A 26,186-nucleotide genomic window follows, 5' to 3' on the forward strand; every position below is an offset into this window, starting at 1 on the left:
TAGGCTCTGTGGTTTAACTCACAGCTCTACCCACGTGTATAAATGCAGTATAGTGTCAGAATATATATATATATTTAAAAGGTAGTCTCATGATCTTTAGCCTCTTATTTTGTGGGTGGATTACAAATTTTAATAATTGTTGCTATTCATTGGATCTTTCTATACACTTTTGGAGAATTCTTGCCAGGTTTCTCTAGTGCAAACACACACACTTTTGTATTACTCATTTTGATTTCAGTTAAGTGTTTTCATTTCTCAGCCATACATTATATTCATTTTAATTTTTTATGTTGTGAACTGCTCTGTGATCTTTGGATGAAGGGTGGTATACAAATTTAATTAAACAACAACTGGATATTTAACTTTGCACTGTGAAAATAAAGGAAAATTCTATGTGAAAATCATCAGCACTGTCTGAGAAGTTTTTTCACAGTAGTATGATACAGTATTAGGTAATAATATTAACCGGGGAATTTTGAAATTGTGACATTTCCTGCAAAAAATGTGTTGCTTCCTATTTTCGGGATCTTCAGTGCAGCTTTCTTATTTTAATAAGGTGAGGTTTTAGTTAGTGCCTTCACATCAGCCTAAAACTGCCTTGTGGTTGAGAAATGACAATTCTTTCTAGGAATGCTTAGCAGCTAGGCTAAGATCACAGTGGAACATTCTTTTTTCAGCTGAAGGGATGCATTCCTTCTTGGGTAACTTTCTGGTAGGTGGGACCAAAAGTGAAATAAGTGGGTAGGGCCACTACACAACCTTAGTTACTAGTTCAGCCTAAAGATAATACATTTGTCAATAAGTTCCATGGGTAGGCAGGGCTTCTTTCCTCGACAGACTTTGCATTTACTTTTGTGAGTGTCCTTCAAGAAGCAGCAGCAGCAGCGAACTTCTTTATAACAGAAACAGGCTGCAGTCCTGACAGAATAACTTTTATTCTCTAATTGCCTCTGTCTGATAAAGCTCAAGCATTACTCATTTTTAAGTGAACTTTTGACACATTTGCAAATCCTAGTTGGATCACAACAAGCTGTTCGTTAATTTGCAAGCACGCAACAAGAGAATGATGGCTCTGATATGATTCAGAAAAAGGAAACAGCTTCTGTACATTCACCATTGTTAAATCATTGTGACAGCCGCATCCTAGAACCGAAGTACAATGTTTAGGTTTTTTAAAAACAAACAAACAAACAAACAAACATAGGAGACAGAAAGATATATAGGGTTGTATCCAATGCTACTTAAGAGTAGACCCATTGAAATTAATGGGCACGACTAACTTAGATCCATTAATTTCAGTGGATCTACTCTAAGTAGTACTTTGCTGGATTCAGTGCATGGTAAGGAACTGCCAACATGGTCTCGAAGTAAGCACCCAAGAGACTGTGTACCTACTTGGGTTGGTTACACAAAGTAAGGCTCCAAAACCATGAAGCAGAATATTATCATTAAAAAGCCCAAATGTGTATTAAGCTAAAAGGCCCTTTAATTTTACTTATTTATATAATTTTAGTGACTTAGGGTGCAATCAGCAATTGTCCTTCCCACTTTGCCATTGCAGGCTGCCGAATCCCTGTAAAACTTTGGGAACTGGATCTAAAGCAGCCCGTGGAATGTGTAATTACTAATGACATTACCAGACTTTGGAGAGTACGCAACTGTGTTTTTATGAATATCGGTTTATTTTGTGCACTTTTAGTATAAGAAACGCTTCTTTTACCCACTCATCTAGCTTTTTCAGTGTCCCGTAGCTATATTAAACAGGAAAAGGCAGATGTTCTCATTCAGCAGCTTGTTGTTAGTATCACGGACTACATGTGATTCATGATTTCAGTAGAAGCACAAACACGAGATTCACTTCTAAAGCTAATGTGTGCATTGAAGAGGGTGCTAAACAGCCTTGGCTGTATTATATGGAATTCTTGTTGGTCTACATTGGTGTCGTTTCATCGTCAGTAGTTTCTGTACTTTGATCTCGTCTTGTTTTGGTTGCACATTTCCACAGTACATTGAGGAGAGACTTTCTGAAAGATTTGCAGAGGGCAAAATATATGAATGGATCTAGGCATGCGTTCAGGGAAGTCAGCCATAAGGTGCTCTCTTTTAGGTAATACAGTGTGTTCTGGGTGGAGCACCGAAAAACATCTCTTGTTTGGCTTAAGGTATACGGAATCCTGGCAAAATGGAACGGCACAAAGCAAATGAAAAACACACCAATTATGATGAAAACTTTGATATTTACAGTCTTTTTGTTTGCTTGCCCGGTGCGTCTCGTCCTTTGATAGGATTTGTAGAGTTCTTTCGTTATCAGCGTGTAGCATACGACAATGATGGCTAAATTAACCCAGAAGATAAACTGGCAGACATAGTTAACAATTTCATGCCACAGTAGCCCAAAGTCAGACTTCAGGTCAGCGCATTTCTTCACGTTCTCGCGCGTTGGCTTCTTGTCTGTCAGAATCATGTTTGGAAGCGACAGAGAGAACATAAATATCCAGATAACCGCGGAGAGAATCTTAGCTCCTGACAAATTCCTGGCGCTTGATGACTTGAAGGGCCTGGCAGTTTTCAAATAGCGATCAATGGTTATAAGGCCCAAGAAAATAATGCTGATGTACATGGTAAAGTAAAATATTACCTGAGTCACTTTGCAAACAAACCCTCTTAATTCCCAGGACACCAGGTTTGCATCGCTGAGAATTTTGAACGGAAATGTTAGGATCATGAGGATGTCGGAAATGACTGTGTTCTTGAGAAAGATGATAAAATTTGACTTGCTGGATATTTGGAAAAAGACTCCCATGGCCAGTCCGTTCATAATGATGCCCACAAGGAAGATAAAAGTGTACAACAAGGGAAAAAGAACTTGATTCATCCTGTTGGTGGTGCTGCAGTTGCTGAAGTTTCCAGGAGGACTGTACTCGGGTTTCATTTGGGCTTTATTTTCTCCCTACCAAAGCAAAAGGAGCAGATAAGTCACATTATTTCAGCAAATGTTATTTTCTTCAGTGGAACTTAATAATGTGGACAACCTTTTAAGCATAAAAAAGCCCTGTTATGAGGTAGAGAACACAGACAACCCCCATGCTTAAGTAAACACAACAGAGAAACTTCATATCTGTTATGTGTAAACATGGCAGGTATCAACTAGCTTTTTCACATTACTTGCTTTCACGTTTCCAAAACTGGTCTCAGCAATGCAAGCAGCAAGGTGGAATCTATTCTTTCAAGAAGATTCGCTGGCCTAAGTGCACTCCAGCTTTCCACTGTATCAAAGCAGGCTAAGCCAGGCACCTCCAAACTCAGCCCTCCAGATGTTTTGGGACTACAATTCCCATCATCCCTGACCACTGGTCCTGTTAGCTAGGGATGATGGGAGTTGTAGTGCCAAAACATCTGGAGGGCTGAGTTTGGGGATGACTGGGCTAAGCCCCTGCTTGCAGATGGATCCCCCACTCCAAATAGCACACTGTTTTAAGCCATGGGAGACTGTGTACCTTTTCATGTGCATCTAAACAATACAAGATGTGCTAACTTTATAATAAGGTGATGACTTCCCCACATTCAACTGTGGAAGTGTAGACTTTAAGTAGGAACTCCGTCCAGGATGAGGTGCAGACTTTGCCATTAGTTCCTGATGTGTCTTAGGAACTGGCCTAAAACTGGTGCAAATCTTTAAGGAGTCAGAACCGAAATGGATGAAGATCATGTGGTGATGTAAGCCACACGAGGTGATGTTAAGCTAGACGCCCCCCCCCCCCGCCCTCCCTGACTTTCACTTTTTCTTGTGTAAGTCTTAGTGGAAAGTACTGTATACTGTATTTCCAAGAGTACTGTGCTATCGCTGGCCAGCTTTTCTGTATATTGCTAGGGCCACCTTGTGGTTGATGCTAAATAAGAACACACGTACTGGTATATCTTACTGGAATGACAGATCTGGTGCACACATTGATGTATTTATTTCCAAATGAAGGTTTACTCTTGAATTCCCCTCCTTGGCTTTATATTATTGGACTTAGTTTCTACTGAATGGATTGGAGGAGAGCAATATTTCTTTACTAGGCCACACAACATATGTCCTTTGGGTGACTCACAAGAAATAAAATAATAAAACATTTAACTACAATAATTTGTAAACAAATGGTAGCATGAAACTTGTTAACCTGCAGACAAAGAGGTAAAACCAGTCACTCATCAGACTTAAAAGCTCAGATTTTAAGTCACAAACAATTTTAAAGGCCTGGTCAATTCTCTACATAGGTCTGTGGGAGTAACTCTTATAGAACTTGGTGTGACCTGCTTCTGAGCAGGCATGTGTCAATTGTGCTGCCAGTGAACCATGTTACTTGGATAAGGAAGTGGAAACCTTATATTAGACTCCTAAAATTATGGCTTAAATACACTAAGTGGTTTCAGAACGTCTTAGTGTTTATATTATTTTACACTAATATTCCTACTGACTTTTTAATTTGAAAAAAAATGATTTGCATAATTGGTATAGAACAGGAATTCTCTGACATTCCTCTTCGTTTTTAACCTAAAATAAAATGCCAAGACAAAGAAATGTAGTTTGAAGTAAAATAAGCCACCGTCTCCGGTTCAGACATAATGCTATTTTTATTCCAAGTTCTAATTGGTAAACCAAGAACAAACCTGGAATTCACATAGAAACAGTAGAAGAGACTTCTGGTTCAAGCAAATGACTCATTTAGCTCAGCATCCTCTTCTTATGGGGTCAGCAGATGCCTATGGAAAGCCTCTAAGCATGTTCTGAGCACAGTAACACTTTCTCCTCTTTCAGTTTCCAGGAACTGGAATTCAGAAGCATAATGCCTCCAACCGTGGAGACAGAGTACAGCCATTGTATATTTTGTTTGCAGTGAAACAAACCACAACCTCTAGCTTGGACATAATTATGGCATGGTTTGTTGTCTCGACTCGAACCAAAATAGGAGCAAAATGGGAATTATCTAGGTATTCTTTGTAAACTATTAGATATGCTTCATGGCTCATGGAGTTGGGAGCACAGAGGGCTCCACTCAACTGAGTCTTCCATGTACATCCACTGGACACATTTTTGAATGACTAAGGGTGCCTCCAGACTGTCAAGTGTTTTGCGGGGTGGGGGTCCAGATCATACCGTAAATTTAGGTTCACTCAGTTAAAGTGGATTAAAGCACTATTGTCCTAGCATAGCAGATCCATTAAAAAAAACAACAACAACCACACACCAACCCTGACTTCTTTTTGTTTGGAAACTGACTGGGAACTGTAGGAATGATGAATGATTAGTAAGACGACATATATAAACACTCTGTAAGCAAACTCAGGCAAAATGCAAGATGGATGCTCATAGGCTTACAACCACCTCACAACAAATAATAAAAGGACAATCTAAAAAGTACAAGAAAATAAGAATGAATTTTAAATCAATGAATAGGGTTTTTTGTTGTTGTTTTGGAGGAACCTTAAGCATAAAGGAGATAAAGCGGGCATGTACTGGTATCTATGAGAAGGTGTCATCTATTTGAAGGCTGCCTAGTTTCAAGGTGATGAATGATACAGAAGGAAGAGAAGGGGCCTTGAAGTTGCCCAGCCACTGTTACCACCTGGATTGTGCAAGCAGTCTGGTTGCAGTCTTCTCCACTGTGATGAGCTCCATTGTATTTTTGTTAGCATACTTCATTCTAAATTTGCATCTAATGCATATCAATCAGCGCATGCAAATTTCACGTGGATCTGTTTCACCTTTTGCCCTTTCTTTTGGTGATGCATTTCCTTTCTCTCTCTCTCTTTTTGGCCACTCATAATTGTCTACTGTACTCATAGAAGAGTTTTGTCCTAGGCTTTCTGATTTGTGCTTTTATGTGTACTGTATTCAGAGAATGGTTCCCATCGGGGGAAGCGTTTGCTTCTGAATTGTATAGGGAGAGCATAGAAAAAACATTTTTCTGCAGAAGGGCAGACCTAATTTGCAGCAACCAGCATGTGTAGCTAGGAGTGGGTGAATAAAAAATGATACTTACCTGGAGTTGTCAAAATATTTATAAGGAGATTTGCTCCATGCAGCTTCACTCCTCATCTCACAGTAGCTTTATTACAAAATTTGCTCAGCACACATTTTCAAGCAGAAAACATTAGAAACTGTAGAAGTGACCGAGCTTTTTATATTAAGTGGAATTTTTCAAGAACAAATGAGCAGAGAGGTAGCAGTATGCATGTTTTTAGAATGTCTACAACTTTGTAAAAGATAGCTTTATCTTCGTGGTTCCCCCCCCCCCCTTTCTGCATATCTATATATCCTAAATAGATTACTGTTTGCAACAGGAACGTTTCATGTTTGTTTTCAGCTATAAGTGCAGGTAATAGTCACATTAAATATATTTGACCTCTATAAATGATAGTTGCATACTTGCCCTGTATAAATTCTACAGCTGATGGTTGCCTCGCATTTTGCACCAAAACATGGCACACAAGCATTGTAGCTTTCATGCCTTTTTAGACATTGCAGGACTGGAAAAAAAACCCACACAGCACAATAATGTTTGCATTAAACATAGTAGGAAAATAAGTAACTGGCTTATGTACAGAATGTAGGGGCAAATAAAAATTACAGTAGAAATTATAAAGTTACCTTGATCAGCCGCAGGAAAAAAAGAGTACCTTGGCTTTCTTGCTTTGGATGGTTGCATTTGCTGGAAGTGAAAGTTTGCTGTCCTCAATTGTCTTCTCTTTTTGTCTAGGTGTGTGACTGATTGTCATGAGGCAATATTCATTTAGTAGACTTCATCAGCAAAAAAATATCCGTCCCATACAGAAGCAGCCCAAGCAAGTGAATCAGAACAGGCAAAGAGGAAGTACTGGGCTTAAGTCCTTAGGATGCTCTCTGATTTTAAGCAGCTGGAATAGAGGCAGTTTCAAATTCTGAGTGACAGCTTCAGTTTCTTTCTCCTGAAAGGAAAGGTTTTTTGTTTTGTTTTTTTAGGATAAGAAAAGAATATATATATAAGTTTCAAAATACAATCCCATTATTCCAGGGTAGACACACTGAAGTCTATGATGCTCCCCTAGAACAGTCCTGAGATCAGCTTTAGTAGATTCTGGCATTCGTCCTCCAATGAAAATCAGCTAAGTAACAGTTCTGCAAAACAAAAAGCACACACTATAATGTAATTTAAAAGCTTTTTGGCAGGAACTAGGTTGTGCAACTTAACCACATTAACATAATAAATGTCCTTCTGATTTGTGGAAGATAAGATTACATCCCTTTCAGAATAGATGCAGTGCCATACTTTTTTTAAAAAATGAGTATTGTTTGCCTAGGCAACAGTTGCTAGGGCAATTTTTATTACTTTAAAGAGATGGTATTTCTGTGGAACTCATCCGTACCTGTGCAAACTGAACAAGATTACTATTGATCTGCACTATGCAGAAACTAACCTCCTTAACACTTTAAAATCCTCAGGAGAAATTTACAACAGAAGTATGGGAATGGAGAAAACCGGACACCTCTTCAGAGCCAGGGCTACCATTATTCCTCATACAATCCTGCATTTCCTCCCAGTAGGAGCACAGAGTGGCTAATAATGCAATTTAAAAAGGAAAATGTTAACAGCATCATAACATCATAAACCAGTATGGCACAGAGTGGTTAGAGTGTTGGAGACATATACAAATAAATAAAATAAATATACAAAATGGCAGTAACATCAAGAAAGTAAATCATGTTCGAAGGGGCTGGGTGTGTGGTTTTTGTTTTTGTTTACAGTTAATGCTTAAATGAAGCTAACATGGAGGTGGGGGGGAACCGAGTGTCCTTTGAGAGGGCGTTCCACAGTTGTGACGAGGGGCCACCACCGAGAATGCCCTGTCTTGTGTCATCGCCTGCCCAACAGAAGTTACAGTCAGAATAACAAGTAGACCCTTCTCAGCAGATTTTAATAGATGGGGCAGTAGCTGGAGAAGGCAATGTCTGGGGTACTTGGGTTCCATGTTGTTTAGAGCTTTATGTACTAGGCCCAGAAGTTCGCAAGAAACCCGGAGGTTGTGATTTGAGATCAGGCAGTGGCATTCTGCAGTAGCTGCAGTCCCATGAACAGCAGTAATCTGTCCAGGAACATAAGACCATAAGATAAGCCTACTGGATCAGGCCAGTGGCCCATCTATTTCCAGCATCCTTTTCTCACAGCGGCCTTTTATCTTTTATCTTTTCTGCAAATAATCCACTCATTTTTGAGAATGTCCTCTTTTGGACATGAGATGTAACCAAGTTGGGCTTTCTTGGCAATCCTCCAGTTACAAATAGGTGGAATTTAATAGTAGTGCAGGCCACGACCATTTTATGCGTGTCTCGTTGACACGTGACCACACATGCTCATCGCTGCTGAACCAGAAGTGACCTGAAAAAGGCACAGCGCTGCAAGGGGGTCAGGAATGGAACCCCCATTCAAAATGGCCACCTCCCCATGGTTAATTTCATGTATTGAATAGATAAAAAGAGAAGTGACTTATGAAAGGAATAGAATTCAGTTAAAGTAAGGAAATGTGAAAGTAATGTGTGCATTCTGTTTGTATATGCACCTCTTTTTTATATACAAGTATGTGTGCAGCAGTGGTGTAGTGGTTAGAGTAATGGTCTAGGACCTCGGAGACCAGGATTCAAATCCCTACTCAGCCATGAGTCTCACTGGGAGACCACCGTCTCTCATCCCAACCTACATCACAGGTTTGTTGAGAGGATTAAATGGAGAGGAGGCCAACCCATTTGCTACCTTGAGCTCCTTGGGAGGACAGGCAGGATATAAATGTAATAAACAAATAAATGACATTTACACTTGGTTAAGATTTGCTTTATCTTTATGTACATCTCTGAGAGATACTTTTCAACATGTTAAGCAGAGCTCCAGTTAGTTTTTTCAATAGTTTTTCATCAAATGTTACCTCGTCCTACTACATTATTCTCACAATTATTTACTAAGATAGCACTATTCTCTGTTTCCTATCCAGCTTGCTCTTGATTTATTGTATTTTCTCTTTTGATTAAAAGGATGAATCTTCAAGTCATGAATGTAACCAGCGCATGATTCTTCTTTACGGTGTTGGCAAAGAACGTGAAGAGGCAAGGCATCAATTAAAGAAGATTACCAAAGATATCTTGAAAATCCTAAATAAGAAAAGCACTACAGAAACAAGCGGTAATTACCCGAATGCCCATTGCTGAGCTTTCATTGTCCTTTTAAAACCAGGATAGAGGGAGTTATGAGAAGCACCCTTATGAACTCTGCAGAATCATCATGTCTGAATTATCCTGTTCAAGGCAGCCAAATATTTTCTGTTGTTTTTCATGTAGCATGACACATAAACCAATTAAACTATATTTATGGCTGTCTTTCATGACACATTAAACTACTTAAGCATGTATTGGTGTTAATAGCCTTCTTGATAAGAACTTGCACTCCCATGCTGAAGCTTTAGAACCAAATTAATTTGTTTGCTATTTAAATAATAATAATAATATTTAGTTTAGTCCAGTCTTCTAAAAAAACAACAACCCAATGACGTTCTAAATATAAAATGTGTTTGCAGTTTTCCCATGCTAGTGTTGCATGCAGTGAAAATTTATGTTTTTATTCTCAAATAAATCTTCGTTGGATTAGACTTTGCCGTAAACTGTGCAAAAAATGTTTTAGCTGGAGAAGAAGGGCAGAAAGTCAGAAAGAACAAGCAGGAAACCTTTCCGACATTAGAGACTGTGTTTACGAAACTGCAACAGCTTTCATACTTCGATCAACATCAAGTAACATGTCAGGTACTTTCCGCCGTAGAAATTGCAATCTTTTCCATTTCTGTGTTGAAGTTTCAGTCATAATATAAAGTGTGCATGAACTGGAGAAAAGTGGGGGGGGGGGGGAAGGAGGAAGATGGAAGAGTAGAGATTTGGGGCTCATCCATATTGTTGTTTAATGTGGGTGGTAAGTTTCCTCAACCTGCATTAATTATCCATTGTCCATATCAGGTTCTCCTCCAACTCATCACTTTCCCACATTTTGCTCTCCCTCAGTCTAGATTTTTCTCATGGTTGTTGGAGTGTCTGCGGTATGAGAAAAATTGGATCGAGGGAGGGGAAGGTGTGTGGTGATTTGGAGGAGAATGTCAAATGGACAAGAATTAATGGAGGTACAGGAAGCTTGGTATACACACAGTATGAATGGGCCCTTTGTGTGCTTACAGAAAATGCATTCCTAAAGGAATGTGTTGCAAAGAGATTCTTCAGTCTGGCTTTGGAAGGGTGGGTGGGAGGGAGGAAGAAGTTCCAGGCTTACAGAGCAGCCTGACTAGTGTCTTGCTACATCTGTAGAGAATTCAGTCTGCAATCACATATGGTTTATTTTGCCCTAGGAATGCCTCATAGAGCCCTTTAATGACAATTCATATAATCACTATGTAAACTGTGGCTAATGGTCTCCACCGCATGTCTCTTTAAGTAAGATGCCACAGCTGCTATGTTTTTAAGAATGTGTTGATATATACGTTGGCCACGTGAAAAAAACAGCTGGAACCAGACTTTAAAATTCCAAAGGCTCTCGCAGGCAAACAGTAAAATCTGGAGGTTCTTGCCTGCATGCTGAATGAACTGGTAAAGAGATGCTGCATATTTGCAAGCTTTTATCAGTAGTTCTTCCAATATGTTTTGGCAATCAGTGTGTAAATCAGAAATCTAGGCAGGCAATCTTTATTTCAGGATCAACTGTGTTAGTCTATCTTGGAGCAGTGGTTTTCTCTGGGATGCGTTGCACATTAATAACTTCCTTATGTGCACTTTGAAGTGGAGGCAAGGAAGACTGGAACAATTCTGGGATTTCATGAGGAAGACCATTAGCACTATCCTTAGCCAGCTCAAAAGTGACCTTTAGATTTTAATTAGAAATTAGAAATACAAACAGTCATGCAAAGAAGTGTTCCCATTTAAGCAGGTAGCATGAGGTAGGAACCCCATTGATAAAAAGGAAAGAAGTATCCAGCCTCCTCTTGGTTGATTTCCTCGTTCTCTTACTTCCTCTGTGCTAATCTGTCACAAATTTGCAAGCTTCATTAACACTGCATTCACTAGTCAGAGCAAGCAGGGTCCATCAATTACCCTGGCAGATGTTGTTATTGCTCCTGCTGTGGGGGGAAAAAAGTCCTGGAGCAGCATTCACCTGCATTCCCTCTTCACTACATCACCGGGTAGCCCCATTAGACTGTTTTGGCAAAAATAGTGAAGAGTCTTGTGACACCTTGAATTTGGTTATGGCATAGGTTTTCGTGGACTAGATGCATGAGCTGCTACCCTCAGTTGGCAGGTGTATGGATGGCAAATGTATGTAAAATTTCAGGTCCGTATCCAGTGGCTGTAGCTGCATGCAATGGAGTTTCCTCTCGCATTTCCTGTTCCTTCTACCCTCTGAGAGGTGGTGAGATCCTCTGGATCAGATTTTGGGGACGCATGGGGGAGGACAGGATACAGAAGACTTCTTGTTGCGCTTGTTTGTGGCTTTAGGGAAACGATCCGAAACAACAAATCAAATAAATGTCATTGTAGGCATGATGGTATGTCAGCTGGTGCAATGCTTTAATTTACTGGCAGTTCCATTTTTATTTATTTTTTTAAACAGATCTCCAACAATGTTCTGGAACAGATTACTAGTTTTGCTTCAGGGACATCATATCATCTTCCATTGGCTCACCACATACAGCTTATCTTTGATCTAATGGAGCCTGCTTTAAATATCAATGGGCTTATTGACTTTGCTGTTCAGGTAATGGGACTTATTTCTTCATTTAAATTATTTCCATCCCAGCTTTAAGAGCAGCTTTGAAGTTCGTTCACAAATAAAACAATAAAAAATACAGCAATGTTCTTCAGAATGTCAGCGCAAAAGCCTAATAGGTGCCCCCCCCACACACAATTGGCACCAATAATAGTAAGTGCTTTGCATTATGTAACTAAGGCTGTGGTGTTAAACACTCTTACTGGGAAGAAAAGTCCATTGAACTTAGGTCTAAGTAAACATGCTCAATTTTAGGGTGTGTTCACGCCAGTACTTTCAAAGCATAGTAATTTGGTTTGCAAAAACTTCAGCAATAGATTAGAGTATCACTCTGTACGGTCCACACTGACATATCAGGAATGAACTAATGCTGTCTGAGGCAGAGAAGAAAAGTTCACACCAAACTTCTCTTGGTCAGGTTCAAACACTACCAGCGCTTTTCTTCTAGAAAAAAAGTTGCCCACACAGTGTACTCTTGAGTACCCCTAGAAAAAAAGCACTAAACACTACAGCAATATGAATAAACCCAGTAGCCCCAGCAATAATTCACCTGCACACAGCCAATGTGAATGCACCTAACCAGTGCCGGATTTACGTATAGGCTAAACAAGCTATAACTTGGGTCCCCCCCAAAAAATTAAAGGAAAAAAAATCTGCATGTACATTTCCAAAATATAAGATAAAAAACAAATAAAATAAAACCTACATACAGCAACAGTGTTTTGTGTTGTATAGGCTTCTATGATGTAAGTAATGGGCCCCACCTGCTAGCCTGCTCCCTAAAATATCACTGGTTTGCTCATTTCTATATCAATTACTTTGATAAAATACATATTTTGTTATGTGCAAATGGCTTTAGATCAGGGGTCAGCAAAGTTTTTGTGGCTTGGGCCGGTTCATGATCCTGCAGATGCCGCGGTGGGCTGGAGTGTGTGTGTGCACGTGCACACAAGCATGTGAAAAGGCTATTTCCGGCGCTCCTTCTGGCGCGGAGGAGGCGTGCGCAGCTTCCCATTGGCTGCAGGAGCTTACTGTAGCCAATGGGAAGCCGGCCAGCATCGTGGAAGGTGGTCCCTGCTCTGCTCTGCCCCAGTTTAGCACGTTGCATGGGAGCTGACCAAGCAGGCGGTGAGCCGGTTAAACGACCCCCATGGGCCGCTTGTGGCCCATGGGCCTTAGGTTGCCAACCCCTGCTTTAGATACCTATTAGGTCCACAAAGTACCATATAGCATATATTCAACACAAAAAACAGCGACTATTTGTTATTGACAAGGAAAGCTGCACATATAAAGGGCCCCATTACCTTCAATAGCTTAGGGCCTCATCAAACCTAAATCCGGCCCTGCGCCTAACATAACATGATATCGGTTTCCCCTTTTATGCAAAAAGTACGATAGTCAAATATGTTCGGAAATGTCAAGCTTTACCGCTTTCCCTAGGAAAACCCACTCTTAGGTGCTAAATCAGAGCAAACATCAAATCCGTGGAAAACCCAAGGTTTGCTCCGATTCAGCAGTAAAGAGCAGGTTTTCCTGGGCAAGTGGAAGTGAGGACAAGCCCTCTGTCTTGTTGCTGTCACAGCATAGTGACATGGTTGGCACATGATCTAGCAGCTCGTTGATGGGAGAGCTCCTCCAGTGTCAAAAGCTGGGACACTTCTGCCTTATCCAACCCTGTCCATCATGGTGGACCAGCGATTCGGATTGCTCTGCCCGTGACTCAAGTAGCAAGCAGCACAGCAATTGCAGAGCCAAACCAGTTCTTACAGTGCTTGAGCTAAGTTGTACCACCACTTTAAGGTACTTCACACTAAAACCCTTTTTGAAGAAGCTGCTATATCAAACAGCTTTCATTTACATTTTTAAAGAACTGCTTCAGATGCTATGCTTTTCCTCCATGGAGATAGAAGAAGCCAAGGGTTTTTCCAGGGCAACAAAACAAAATCTCCTGCAGTAACTGCAGTAACTTGTTTGAAGGCTGCTTACATTTCATTTCCTATGTTTAGGAACCTGAACCCAGGTCTAGACCCAATGTTTTTTTTTATCATGATGAAAAACAGTGTTGTGCCATTTCTATCTGCTTTCCATGTTTCTACAGCAGGAAGGAGGCATTGCATCATTATATCTGCCTGTAACACTTTCTCCTTTATGTTTTTTTGGCCTGGGAGATTTATGTAACCAATACATATATACGTATATATTTAATTTTAGCTGCTGAATGAGCTGAGTGTGGTGGAAGCTGAGCTTCTCTTGAAGTCCTCCAGCTTGGCAGGAAGTTACACAACAGGACTCTGTGTTTGCATCGTTGCCGTCCTGAGGCATTACCATGCTTGCCTCATTCTGAATCCAGACCAAACTGCTCAGGTTTTTGAAGGGTTTGTAGTGGTAATGTTTTTCTAAGACTTCACAATGTTAATAGCTTTCTTACATGCTAGAATTGGTGTATTTCTCAGTTTGCAAACAGTGTTTAGTATTGCTTGAAAAGTCTGTGGAAAACACAAAACTTTTGCATAGCCAGGAATGCAGATGCACATTGCTGTTGCCCTTATGGCAAAGAACAGGAATATACCTGATGCACCTTTATCTATCAGGCTGCATCATAGCTGTCAACTTTTCCCTTTTCTTGCGAGGAACCCTATTCGGAATAAGGGAATTTCCCTCAAAAAAAGGGGAAAGTTGACAGCTATGGGCTGTATACACATGACATTTTGTTATAGAATCAGTGAAGACTGGGGAAATTGCTTTTTGAGCGGGGTATAAATTTTATTATTATTATTATTATTATTATTATTATTATTATTATACATAGTCAAAACACAACCTAGATCTAGGTTGTTCTTGCAAATCTAATTTCATTAAAAAAAATAATACAAGAGCATTGCAGATTGAATATGCATTACCCTGCAGTGTGTTTGGATTTGATATCCCGCTTTATCACTACCCAAAGGAGTCTCAAAGCGGCTCACATTCTCCTTTCCCTTCCTCCCCCACAACAAACACACAGTGAGGTGAGTGGGGCTGAGAGACTTCAGAGAAATGTGACTAGCCCAAGGTCACCCAGCAGCTGCATGCGGAGGAGCGGGGAATCGAACCCGGTTCACCAAATTATGAGTCCACCGCTCTTAACCACTACACCACACTGGCTCTCAGTGTTCAGGTGAAAATAGATTTGGCAGTCCCAGCAATGGGTGGGCCACCTGACTAATGTGTGTATGCTATTGCTGCTTCCTTCTTCATTCATCCGAGGCATGTGCAGGGAGGAAAAGGAGTAGATAGCCTAATCAAGGGGAAAGTTTTCAAACATGTATCAAGTAACCACACCTATCCTTGTGGACGACAGGATCTAGAATCAATCTAGATTGAACACAGCATGCCGAGGATAAGCATGGATGATTCCGGATTGAGAAAATCTCCATTTTTGTGGTTCAGATGGGTTAGTGTGCATGTAGCCTCACCTTTCCTGAGGAACTGGCCGTGTGCCTGCTCTGAACTCCTTTCTGTGAATGCTCTGAACTCCTTCAGGAATTCAAATGTAATTAGTAAATGGACTTACACTGGGATTTGTGGGATGAATTCATGCAATTAGGAAATTTTTGATTACTGGCATTTGGATAATGGTGCTTCAGTTTATTTCCCTTAAAACTACACATCATCTACTTTTTTTTGGAACTGGTTTAATGCTAATAGATTCCTCTGAAGGAATCTTGAGAACTGTTGCATTGTATGCGGTTGATGAGAATTGTGTGTTACGCATGCACATCTCCTTCCACTTAAGTACCACAATTATTAGGCTCTAGAGAGGATCAAATTAATTGAATCCCCATGCTTATACGTAGGAATGTCCATGGTGCATTTTCTTCTCTTTACTAAATAATCTGAAGGACTCCCAAGTGCATTGGGGGGAAAAATGATGGTTAGATAAAATGGAAAGAAAGCTCTTTATATAGGATGAGATCCCCCTTTAACTTGGAAGCTCAGAATGGTGATTTAGGGACACACACTCTCCATCATCAATTCTGAATGATTTTCTTCTCTTTTTACAGATTATGTGGTGTTGTCAAACACGTCGTTAATCCATCAGAATGCTCTTCCCCAGAAAGATGTATTTTAGCCTATCTCTATGATCTCTACATGTCCTGTAGCCACCTCAGAAGCAAATTTGGAGATCTTTTCAGGTTGGTAGCCGCAAGCTCTTCTTTTCAAAATTTGATCTAAAAACTTGGTGCACATTTATACATTAATACACATTGGTATATTAATTGCTCCTTGTATTCATTCTCTGCCTTGTATACGTTCTCTGCCTTCGCCTGTTTTTATTTCTGTTCCCACAAAGCAGGTGCTAGTTTGAAAACTTGAAAACTCGGTTCTACCCCTGGTCTCATCTAAGCAGTTATTTTTGTAGACATGTTTGTGTGTTACAATCTGGGTAGAACATTTGTCCCCGAGCCTCCCATTCATTTCACTATTGATGCAAATTAATGTGTTTGTTTTAATGCAGTAACTTGCTCACTGCCCCATGGACTGCCTCATACAAGCCCTCCCAGTCCTGAGAAAATCTGAGGCTTTTTCTCCACTTACTAACCCCATTAGAAATTGGAGGGTGGCAACAAGAGAAATGGTAGACTCCCCATTTAAAAAAACACTGGAACTTATTTTTAGAACGCAAGATCCTTGGGGAAATGAAAAAGGTCTTTGCCCCTAAAGACCACAATGTAGTTGCCAGGTGAGCACCTCAGGGGAGCATGCTTTGTAACAGGGGCACCACCACTGAAAAGACCCTTTCCATGGTAGCTGCCCACCTTCCCTCATTTGGCAGGTGCATATAAAGGAGGGAGTTGCACCCCCCTTCTCTTTCAGGAGCACTGAAATTGAAGACTTCCAGGATTGATTAACCATCATTTCTCATTTCATCCTACGATTACTGGGATTAGAACATGATCACACCTTAAACCATAGTTTGAGATTGATTTGAGTGTTTGGGCACAACTCATCCCTATCTTGTCTTAATAAGCCTAGATGTATGCATCCAAACCAGACCAAAACACTATATAATGCAGTGTTATTAAATTATTACAATGTTAGAAAATTATCATTTAATAATTTAGACAGATTTTCTCCAGAACCCAGGATTGTAAAATGCCCCAACCTCTTCCTAGAAACCAGGATTGCTACACTTTTAAAGGTCAAATTTGTATATTACTATAATGAATTTCAGTCTCAAATTTTCATTCTCTTGAATGATTTCTGTGTTTTATGCCTATTTAACTTATAGAGTTGGTGTCTTGAGAAAGTGTTCCCATACTTAAATAGGAAGAAGTCCTGGTCTCCAAATGGTGATATTCCACAAACAGAAGAATTTATCAGATATCTTGTTATGTTATATAAAGGCACAGAATAATTTGAGAAGTGTCTTATTTTTTGTTGTGCTATATCTATTGCCTACTGCAATTCACTACTTGAAATATAAGGCTTAATCCATCTTTACACTTCAAACAGCAAAAAACCTAGTGTTTTTATACTGAAGACATTTAATCTTACTCTATTTTAACTCACGTAAGAGTTAATTCACTTGACTTAATTGTATGAATTTTGGCTTTGCTGCTTTGAGGAGCTGTGCATTTTAAGTTTCCAGTCAAATCATTAGAAAACTCTCATTTTATCTCTGATGAGCGATTGCAGTAGATTGGTAAGCAGAAGTGTCCAATTTCATTCTCCCTGCTATATTAAAATACTCAGCTTTCTAATAAGCCCATGGCTTTCCACACAGAGTAAAACATTAAATATCTTAACATTTTAAAGTGTCTCATGCTATAACCTAATAAAATAATTTTGAAGTTTGAATCTTACCTATATCTTACTCGAGGCTTTTAGCCTTTCCCCTGTACAAAATGTTCCATGCATTTCACATGTAAAAAGCCTGTGACTTCCTATTTAAGCGTTGCAATTTAAACTAAACTTCCCCTTTTAAAGAATCAACTGTCTCATTTTCTGTATGAATTGTATCTTCAAAATCTTCCAGAACTTGTCATGAAAAAGCCCATTGTGATCCAGCAGTGTTTAGTGGCTTGCTTTTTTTATGTACTGTTGCAACACTCTAACTTTTCCAGTATAAACAAGTTGCCTTTAAAGGAGCATTAGGAATGTTTCATAAAATCTGTGACTGAGAAAGCATGAGGGCTGTTTTGCAAGGCAGAAGCTAACAAATTTGCTATTCCGATTTAAGAAAGAATAACACTTGGCTGATGGAATTTGGAGTCCAATATCTGGAAGGTCACGGGGTTCTCTAGTCCTGATTTTTAGAAAGTGCTGTTGTTAAAGTTTTTACATCAAATTTAAGGTACATAAAAGTAAAACATACAGAGCAATATTAATAACAAACCAGTGTGGGGCAATCAAATTTTAATCAATGACAAATAGGTTCCATTCCTGATTTAGACAGACACCAATTCCCGCCTTCATCTACCCCCTCTCTTCCCTGCCCCACAATGCAGAGAAAACACTGCTTTCAGACATGGCTCTATCTCATCTTCCTCTTCCCTTATAATTTCCATCACCATGGCTTTTACTGCTTGTTACTGTATCTTATCTCTTCCATCCACGGAACAACTTGCTTTTGCAATGTTCTGGCCATGGGCTGGCACCTGTGGCACATATCACTTCTTTCCAGGGGGTTGGCCCAGGATGTTTTGCCACTTGAAGCAGCACCCCCTCTGCCCCCTCACTTTGCCCCCCCCTCTGATGTCTGGGGGCGGCCTGGGGAAGCCCCCGCACACTGCCTCACTGTGCCTCATGGGCAGGCTGGCCCTGATTCTGTCCATGCAGCAGTCTAAAAGCACATCGTGATTTCAGGACTCGCTTGAACCAATGGTGTATCTGTAATGATATTTTAGAGGAAACTGCATGTAAGCTGCTCTGAGAGACCAATCTCTGTGGAACTGGCGTGTACGGTTGGAGCAAAACTCAAGTTATTTGCACCTAGTTCCTGTTGAAATAGATGGGACAAGTTAACCATGATTTCTTATTTATTTCATTGTGTCCAAAGTGTGACTAACAGTCCGAGCCTCTGGACAATGGAAGAAAGCAACAAGGGCATCATGTACCTGGGAGCATTGTTGTTTGGTCTGTGAATATTAATGGTTACCCAGCTGCTGCTGTGGTTAGTCAAATCACTCAGAAATTCTGTAAAATCCTCCATCCTTATGGGGACAGTTTCAGTGCAGCCTGCTCCAAACCAGTAATGCCAGAACCCCCTAGATCAGGCTTCCTCAAACTCGGCCCTCCAGATGTTTTGAGACTACAATTCCCATGATCTCTGACCACTGGTCCTGCTAGCTAGGGATCATGGGAGTAGTAGGCAAAAAACATCTGGAGGGCCGAGTTTAAGGAAGCCTGCCCTAGATCCTATTAACAAATAAGATATTTTTAAGGACTCAGCTAGACTGGTAAAGAAAAAGCGTTTTATGTGCCTGTATGTGCGATATACCTTTGTGCCAGCAGATGGTGATGTGGAATACCATTTTTCTCCACCTGTTTTCCCTGTTTAAATTTACAATGCTTTAAACTGAAACACTTCTTTGATGTGTTTAGATCCAGCCCTAGTATTACTCTTCCCCACATCTTTTGGAGCTGTTAGGCAGTATTGGTACATTGTGGGGTTTGGGGGCGGGGGGTGGTGGTGGTGGTGCTGGTACAGAGGATTATTTTTGCAAATGTACCACCAGTACATCACAGTAATTTTTAATCTGTCTGCTTCCATTTCACAAAACATTTCACATAACTTAAAGAGGGAAAAGAGCCTTTTGAATAAACACTTGACAGAGTATGTTTGTAGATTTGTCAGCTGTTAATTATTGCAGGGGCAGGTGGTAGTGATCAGGATTTTTCAAGGCTGGGAGGCCCAGAGGCTGAAGATTAATTTGAGACGTTGATTCATTCTCTTCTTATTCTTCCCCATGCCCATCCCCCAAAGGGGTGGAAGGAAGTCTGTAAATGTGTGTGTGGGCACTGTGTGTGTGTTTTTTTCTTTCTTTTTACTGAATCTGAATCTTGGCCAAAACCTTTCTTTTGTACATTATGTGAAGTGACATTGCACATAGAATAGGGCTGTAGACTTCCAGCACTGCCTTTGCCCTTGACACTGAGTAGAAGAATGGCCTCCTCTCTAGGGGTCCTTCCTTGAGGTACATCCTCCATCAGATTCCTGCCCCTGTCCTTTTATAGGATTTTTAAATAGAAAATAACAAAAAGGAAAAATTTCTTTATATATATATAATTCTGGCAGAACATCTCACATCCAGATCTTCTTGCATACTGAAAACATTTTCAGAGGCTCTCCTAGTTGTGCCACTGCATACATCTGGCAACAACCAGGAAGAAGGCCTTTTCTGTGGTGGCACCAACAGTCTAGAATGGTCTCACCTGAGAGGACCAACTTTGTTACAGTGTCAGCATGTTAAAAACTTCCTTGTTCAGCATGGCCGTTGTTGGCTATTAATACTAGCCACTGTAGAATTTTAAGTATTTTTCACTGATGGTTTGATTAGGTTTTAATTTTAATTTGCATATTTTTGGCATTATATTTTATATTACTGTACACTGTCTTGAAATGGCTGCTCAACAGGCAGTACATAAAACATTTGATTAAATATAAAGCTTAAAGGTTAAGCACTGTTGTTGTTTTTCCTGTTACTACTAATACAGAAGTGTTTTAGAAGAGTTTTGTGGTTAATTTAGACATAATTGTATGATTTATTGCACTGATTAAAACTGAGATCCAGCTTGAGAACTATGAAGTTGTGTGAGTGATGAACTTCCAAGCATATCAAGCATCTAATCCAAGCCAAAAGATTCTGCGGTGCCCAGATTTTGCAGTTGCACTGCTGACTTCAGAATTAGGCTAATCAATTTTTCTCCCAATGTAGGTATATATCTGACCTCTTTGGACAGCCCATTCAGGAGCTTAAAATTTGAAAGCTAGTGTGCTTAGTAACCTGAGAAATATACAAAAAAATTGGGTAGCTATTTAACTCACATTTCAATAAACATTTGATAGGCCAAGGACACCTGAATTCTGCGAAGTATTTGTACTTTCCTCCCTAACTCTTCGCTTTTCCTTTATTTTAGTAGTGCCTGCTCAAAAGTGAAGCAAACCATCTATAGCAATGTTCAGCCCTCAAACTCCAACTTGTTATGGGATCCAGAGTTCATGTTGGATTTTATTGAGAATCCCTCAATCCACAGCCTCAATTATTCAATGTTGGGCAAGATCTTGAGTGACAATGCACCTAGTCGCTATAGTTTTGTGTGTAATGCACTGATGAATGTATGCATGGGCCACCAAGATACAGGCAGGTAAGGTGACATTGCAAAGACCTAGCTGCCTCTGTGAACATGAATTTCCCCTCCCTCCCTCCCTTCTCTTAAAAATCTTAGTGAAAAGGGAGAAAAGTTGAGCGCTGCTCACATTATGGGTCGTCTTGACTCACTAGTTGCAGACTAGTTAGGGGTAAGGAGCATACTGGTGGTCTTAATAGCTCAGTTGGTTAAAGTGTGCTAATGTAATGACAAGATTGCAGGTCTGATCCCTGTATACAACAGTTGCATATTCCTGCCTTGCAGGGGGGTTGGACTAGATAATCCTCAGGATCCCTTCCAACTCTACAATTCTATGATTCTATGGCTACTGCGACACACACACACACACACACACACACACACACATACACACACATTCCTTGTTGTCAATCAATTAGCATTAATTTATCTTTTCTGTTTTCTTCTAGAATCAACGACATTGCCAATTTGTGTGCAGAGTTAACCGCTTGCTGCACAGTGCTAAGCTCGGAATGGCTAGGGGTCTTGAAAGCCCTTTGCTGTTCGTCAAACCATGTCTGGGGGTTTAATGACCTTCTCTGCAGTGTGGATGTAAGTGCAGAAAATGCTGCTATCATTAGATAAGTACCTATATTTTTGCTATGGCTGGCCATCTGGAATTATCACATAACCAAGCCTTGTTTTTTTTAAAATTTTGTATAGCAGATATTTTGGTAATTTTATATTGAAAGCAAAGTAGAAACAATTCCAAGAAATAAAGGGGGGGGGAATATTTTGAAGAGTTATAAACTTAGTTTACAACTTAGTTATGAACAACTCATTGTATTTTCTCTTATTTCCACCTTTGTGACATTTCCACTAATGTTCATTAGAGATTCATGAATGGATCTAATAGAATGTATGCTGGCTACCTACAACCTACCTGCAACTAGGCGTCAGATTATGCAGACTAGTGGAATTTTACTATTTGAAATAAAGGGGACGACAGCCACTTTTGTCCTCTATGTGACTAACACCCACATACATAAGATACTTTCTGCTCTCATACGTCACCCCCAAGGAGGCTCAGAAATAATATTTGGCCCCATGGTTTTGCCTCATCACTAACATACGCAGCCCTGACAGCCAATGCTAAAGTGAAGCTTTAAATAATAAAAATGGACCTTTCTTGTTATAATAGGCATACCCTTGTGTCTGCTTTTGATGCAATTTCTCATTGCATCTCATCTTGGTTAGTTTAAGAACTGTGGTTTAAGAACCCAGGTCAGGGGTGGCTAGCCTGTTCCCCACCCCACCCCCCACCTCCCAACCCCAAAACACCCCTACCTGCAACCTTCTGTTGGAGAGAGACTTCCTCAGATGTCCTCCTTCTCCTTCACGAAGGTAACTGGGGCAGTAGGCCATGGTTCCCTGTCTTGCTACAACATGCGCCGATCAAGCTGTTTCAGTGCAGCGAAGCAAGGAACATTTCTCACTGCAGTAGCAACTGCGTGGACTCTCTTTGTCTCGCTATGCTGTGCTGTGGTTGCCTTAACTATTGGGACATGTTGTTTCCTTCCTCCCTTTTCTTAGATAAGGACGATACTCTTTCAGGACCATCACCATGCTGTCTAATCTGATTTCACTACCTAGCGATGTCATCAGCCTTGCGTCTTTGGCTAGCTGGGTTCATACAGTGGAGAAAGTACAAAAATAGCACAGAAAAAAACAACTCAGGATGTGTATACACCATATACGTAAAGTTTTAAAGCACATGACAAACCCCCAAAGAATCATGGGAACCGTAGTTTGTTAAGGGTGCTTGGAGTTGTAGCTCAGTAAAGGGAAAACTGCTGTTCCCTGAATCCTTTGGGGGTGAGCCATGTGCTTTAAATATATAGTAAATTAGAGTTTCCCTTGAATAAGTTAATGCCATCTGGTTTTCCATCTGTTACAGCCAACAAACTATGGGTTGATTTTTTTTGCAATTCTGGTTCGGAGGGCATGTTTGCTTGGACAGAAGTAACTATATCCAATCCAAAGTTTATTGGTCAACCAAGTTCAGGTTATAGCTAATAATAATAATAATAATAATAATAATAATAATAATAATAATAATAAATCGAGGAAATAAAGAGCAAAAAGATTTTAACAGACAAGTCAAGGTAATAAAAACAGCGTAATTAAAGCCCGTGCAATAAAGCACATATAATACACAGAACATGCAAAGGTAAAAGCATGCACATGCACAGCTAACTGTAAATGATGGTTTGGTATGAAAGGGGAAGTGCGGAAATTGCTGAAACTCACTGCAAGAAAGAAAATACAATATGTGCAGTTTCCAGGTAGGGTTGGTAAAGATCTTTGTCTGAAACCCTGGAGAGTACCTGTCAGGAATTGCATTAGTCACAACTGAGAAAATAGAGCAGGGGTGGCCAACTTCCAAGAGACTGCGATCTACTCACAGAGTTAAAAACTGGCAGTGATCTACCCCCTTTTTGGGGTTTCAGGTCGAGGTTGTTGAGCTTTTTTTTAGGAAGGAAAGTCATCCTTTTTTTGGGGGGGGGTTCGGGTAAAAGTTGAGCTTTTTTTAGGGGAGCCAAAGTTGCTGAGTTTCTTTGGGGTAGCCAGTGATCTACCAGAGACATCCAGTGATCTACTAGTAGATCACAATCTACCTGTTGGACATGCCTGAAATAGAGCAACGGTCTGACTCAGTATAAGGCAACTTTCTGTGTTCTATGTGAGAGGAAGATATCCACACCCCTAGGGCTCACTCACGTAATCCTAAATCATGGTCTCTTGTTATGTCTGAACCAGTCCCCAGCCTTTGCCACAGACACACACACTGTCTTTTATAGATAGTCTTCTTTGTTTAATTTTCCAAAATAAAAAATAAGGGGGTGGGGTGGCTGATGGTCCAGATTCCAGAATAACCTGGTGCGCAGACATTCAAGCAAACAGATCTGTATGAAGGGTCCAGATATCAGGTAGCTTCCCATCTTTCTTGAGCTTGTGGAAGGTCACCATCTCATTTGCTGCCAGCTGAGTCATATGATCGTGGGAGTGGATTTCTCCTTTCAGTATAGAAGAGACACAAACTGATTAATTAGAACTGCTTAATTAGCAACATTTTTATCCTGTTTTGCCCCTTTAAGGTGAGTGACCTATCGTTCCATGATTCATTGGCTACCTTTGTTGCAATCCTCATAGCCCGGCAGTGTTTTTTCCTAGAGGATGTTGTTCAGCACGTTGCACTTCCTTCTTTACTTACAGCAGGTGAGTTGTCAGTGACATCTTGAAAACCACACTTTGCTCTTCAAACTGGAAGACAAAAAATGGTTCCTTGTATGGATGGTAAATCATATAAAACCATTTTCTGGAATCTAGGGATTTTTCTTTTTTTTAAAGCATAGATAAGCAGGGTGCTCTAAATGTGTTTGGTGTGGTGGTCATGGATTTACATTGCTGGGATTGAATTGCAGTTATGTAGGACTAAAAGACTCTGTACAGTACATGCTAATCTTCTTATTTCACATCTTAGATTATCCACTCTTCTCTATTTCTGCAGTCTTCATCTTTTCCCCACCTCACATACTCCTTCCTTATTTCTGTCTTCCCTTCTTTCTTAGACTGCAATCTACACACATTTACTGGGGAGCAAGTCCTCTTCAACTTTGCTGGACTTACTTCTGAGTAGACATGCCTAGGATTGCACTCAAGGCATCGAAAGCCAAGTGTGAAGCCAACAACCACCACCTTTCCCTGGATATCGAAAGGTGCTGCTTTGCCCTGCTAGATTAGGCAAAGTTCTTTTACTCACTCTTCAGTCGAAGAGCTCACCAGTAGTACGATTTTGTATAGACATCTGGTTGTCCATTGTGAGACTGAATGGGCCATTGACTTGATCCAGTAGGCTCTTCTTATGTTCAGTACTGGAGTAGTGGTGGTTTAAGGTATTAAAACCAAGCAGGCAGCCACCAAAAAGACCCCACAACTTCCTCGGTGTGGTGAGGGTGGAAGGACAGAAACATCTGGGGTGGCAGAAATGGAAATGGGAAGCAATGGAACTACGCCAGTAAGCCACTTCCTGCTCTCTTTATAGCTTGGGGCTATTTTGTTTTTAAAGCACTTTATTTTTTTCCATTGCTTGCTTGCACTATAAATCCACATTATGACTCCAAGCCTCAGTTTTGGGGAACAGTGGGAAGCACTTCTGTTGTTGTCTTCTGCTGCTTCTGTGAACGCGCTGCAAGCTGAGTTGAAGGCAAATTCAACTTCATTCTTGATGAGGCCTGGGAGCCACACAAAGCAGCAGCTGACTCCTCCTGCCAGGGCACACCTCTGACTCAGCTGTCCAGGTTTCTAACAGTTTCTCTTAAAGGGGAAACATGTTGGGTATTCGTTTGATGATGCATACCTTACTGTAAGGTCCGTGTGGTGGTTGCTCGCGAGTAACGAGGCAAGAGTCCAGCCTGTCTTTTAACAGGTTTATTGTGCATGCTATGTACAGTGCAGAGCTGTGTTTACATGTCTGTATCAATCACTCGCAGAATCCAGGAGTGGCCCCTTCTGGTTGCGACCCCAACATAAGAATTTCGGCACCCTCAGTCTCCGCCTCCCCTCTTTGCATTTCACCCCTCTGCGCGGTTTAGGCGACGGAAATGGTGTGCCTCGCCTGCTGGGCGAGGGGAGTGCAGGGTCTCTACAGCACCCCCAGAGCCCCTACGCTCATGACCCCTGGTTTCCTGCCCTTCCCCACTGGAGACGTCACTGTTTCCCCCGCTGGAGGAGGTGCTGCTAGTTGAGTGGGGCCGGGGCTCCCTGTAGCCTCCCAAGAGCCCTTCCACCACCTTGCGTTGAACCGGGAACAGTTCCCTGACACTTACAAACAGCCCAGGGTTCAGTTTTGGGAAGAGCAAGAGTTCATTTGGGTGGGCCTGAGAGTGAGGGGCTTTGGGACCTCAGATGTTTGTTCCAAAGTCCATGGGAATGGGGTCAATGCTGTCCTTCTGTAATCAAGCAATTTTTGCCAGTTTGCTACCAGGCAGGTACAAGATTCTT

The 26,186-nt window shown here is 40.8% G+C and overlaps 2 protein-coding genes across 2 annotated transcripts in view; one reads left to right on the forward strand and one right to left on the reverse strand.

Moving 5' to 3' along the window:
- MED12L (mediator complex subunit 12L) overlaps nt 1-26,186 on the forward strand; it is a 177,262-nt gene that overhangs the window by 98,765 nt on the left and 52,311 nt on the right. Inside the window, 8 exon segments of the mRNA XM_033150449.1 lie at nt 9,047-9,194; nt 9,690-9,808; nt 11,655-11,798; nt 14,022-14,185; nt 15,854-15,985; nt 20,934-21,161; nt 21,593-21,734; nt 24,281-24,401. Of these exon segments, the coding sequence (XP_033006340.1) occupies nt 9,047-9,194; nt 9,690-9,808; nt 11,655-11,798; nt 14,022-14,185; nt 15,854-15,985; nt 20,934-21,161; nt 21,593-21,734; nt 24,281-24,401 (1,198 nt within the window).
- P2RY12 (purinergic receptor P2Y12) lies at nt 1,295-22,550 on the reverse strand. Its single transcript, XM_033150447.1, has 3 exons — nt 22,470-22,550; nt 6,635-6,951; nt 1,295-2,950 (listed from the first exon to the last, which is right to left on the reverse strand). The coding sequence occupies exon 3, from the start codon at nt 2,930-2,932 to the stop codon at nt 1,931-1,933; it is 1,002 nt and encodes a 333-aa protein (XP_033006338.1). The 5' UTR covers nt 2,933-2,950; nt 6,635-6,951; nt 22,470-22,550; the 3' UTR covers nt 1,295-1,930.

This window comes from Lacerta agilis, chromosome 5, assembly GCF_009819535.1.
Source record: "Lacerta agilis isolate rLacAgi1 chromosome 5, rLacAgi1.pri, whole genome shotgun sequence".
Classification (NCBI taxonomy): domain Eukaryota; kingdom Metazoa; phylum Chordata; class Lepidosauria; order Squamata; family Lacertidae; genus Lacerta; species Lacerta agilis.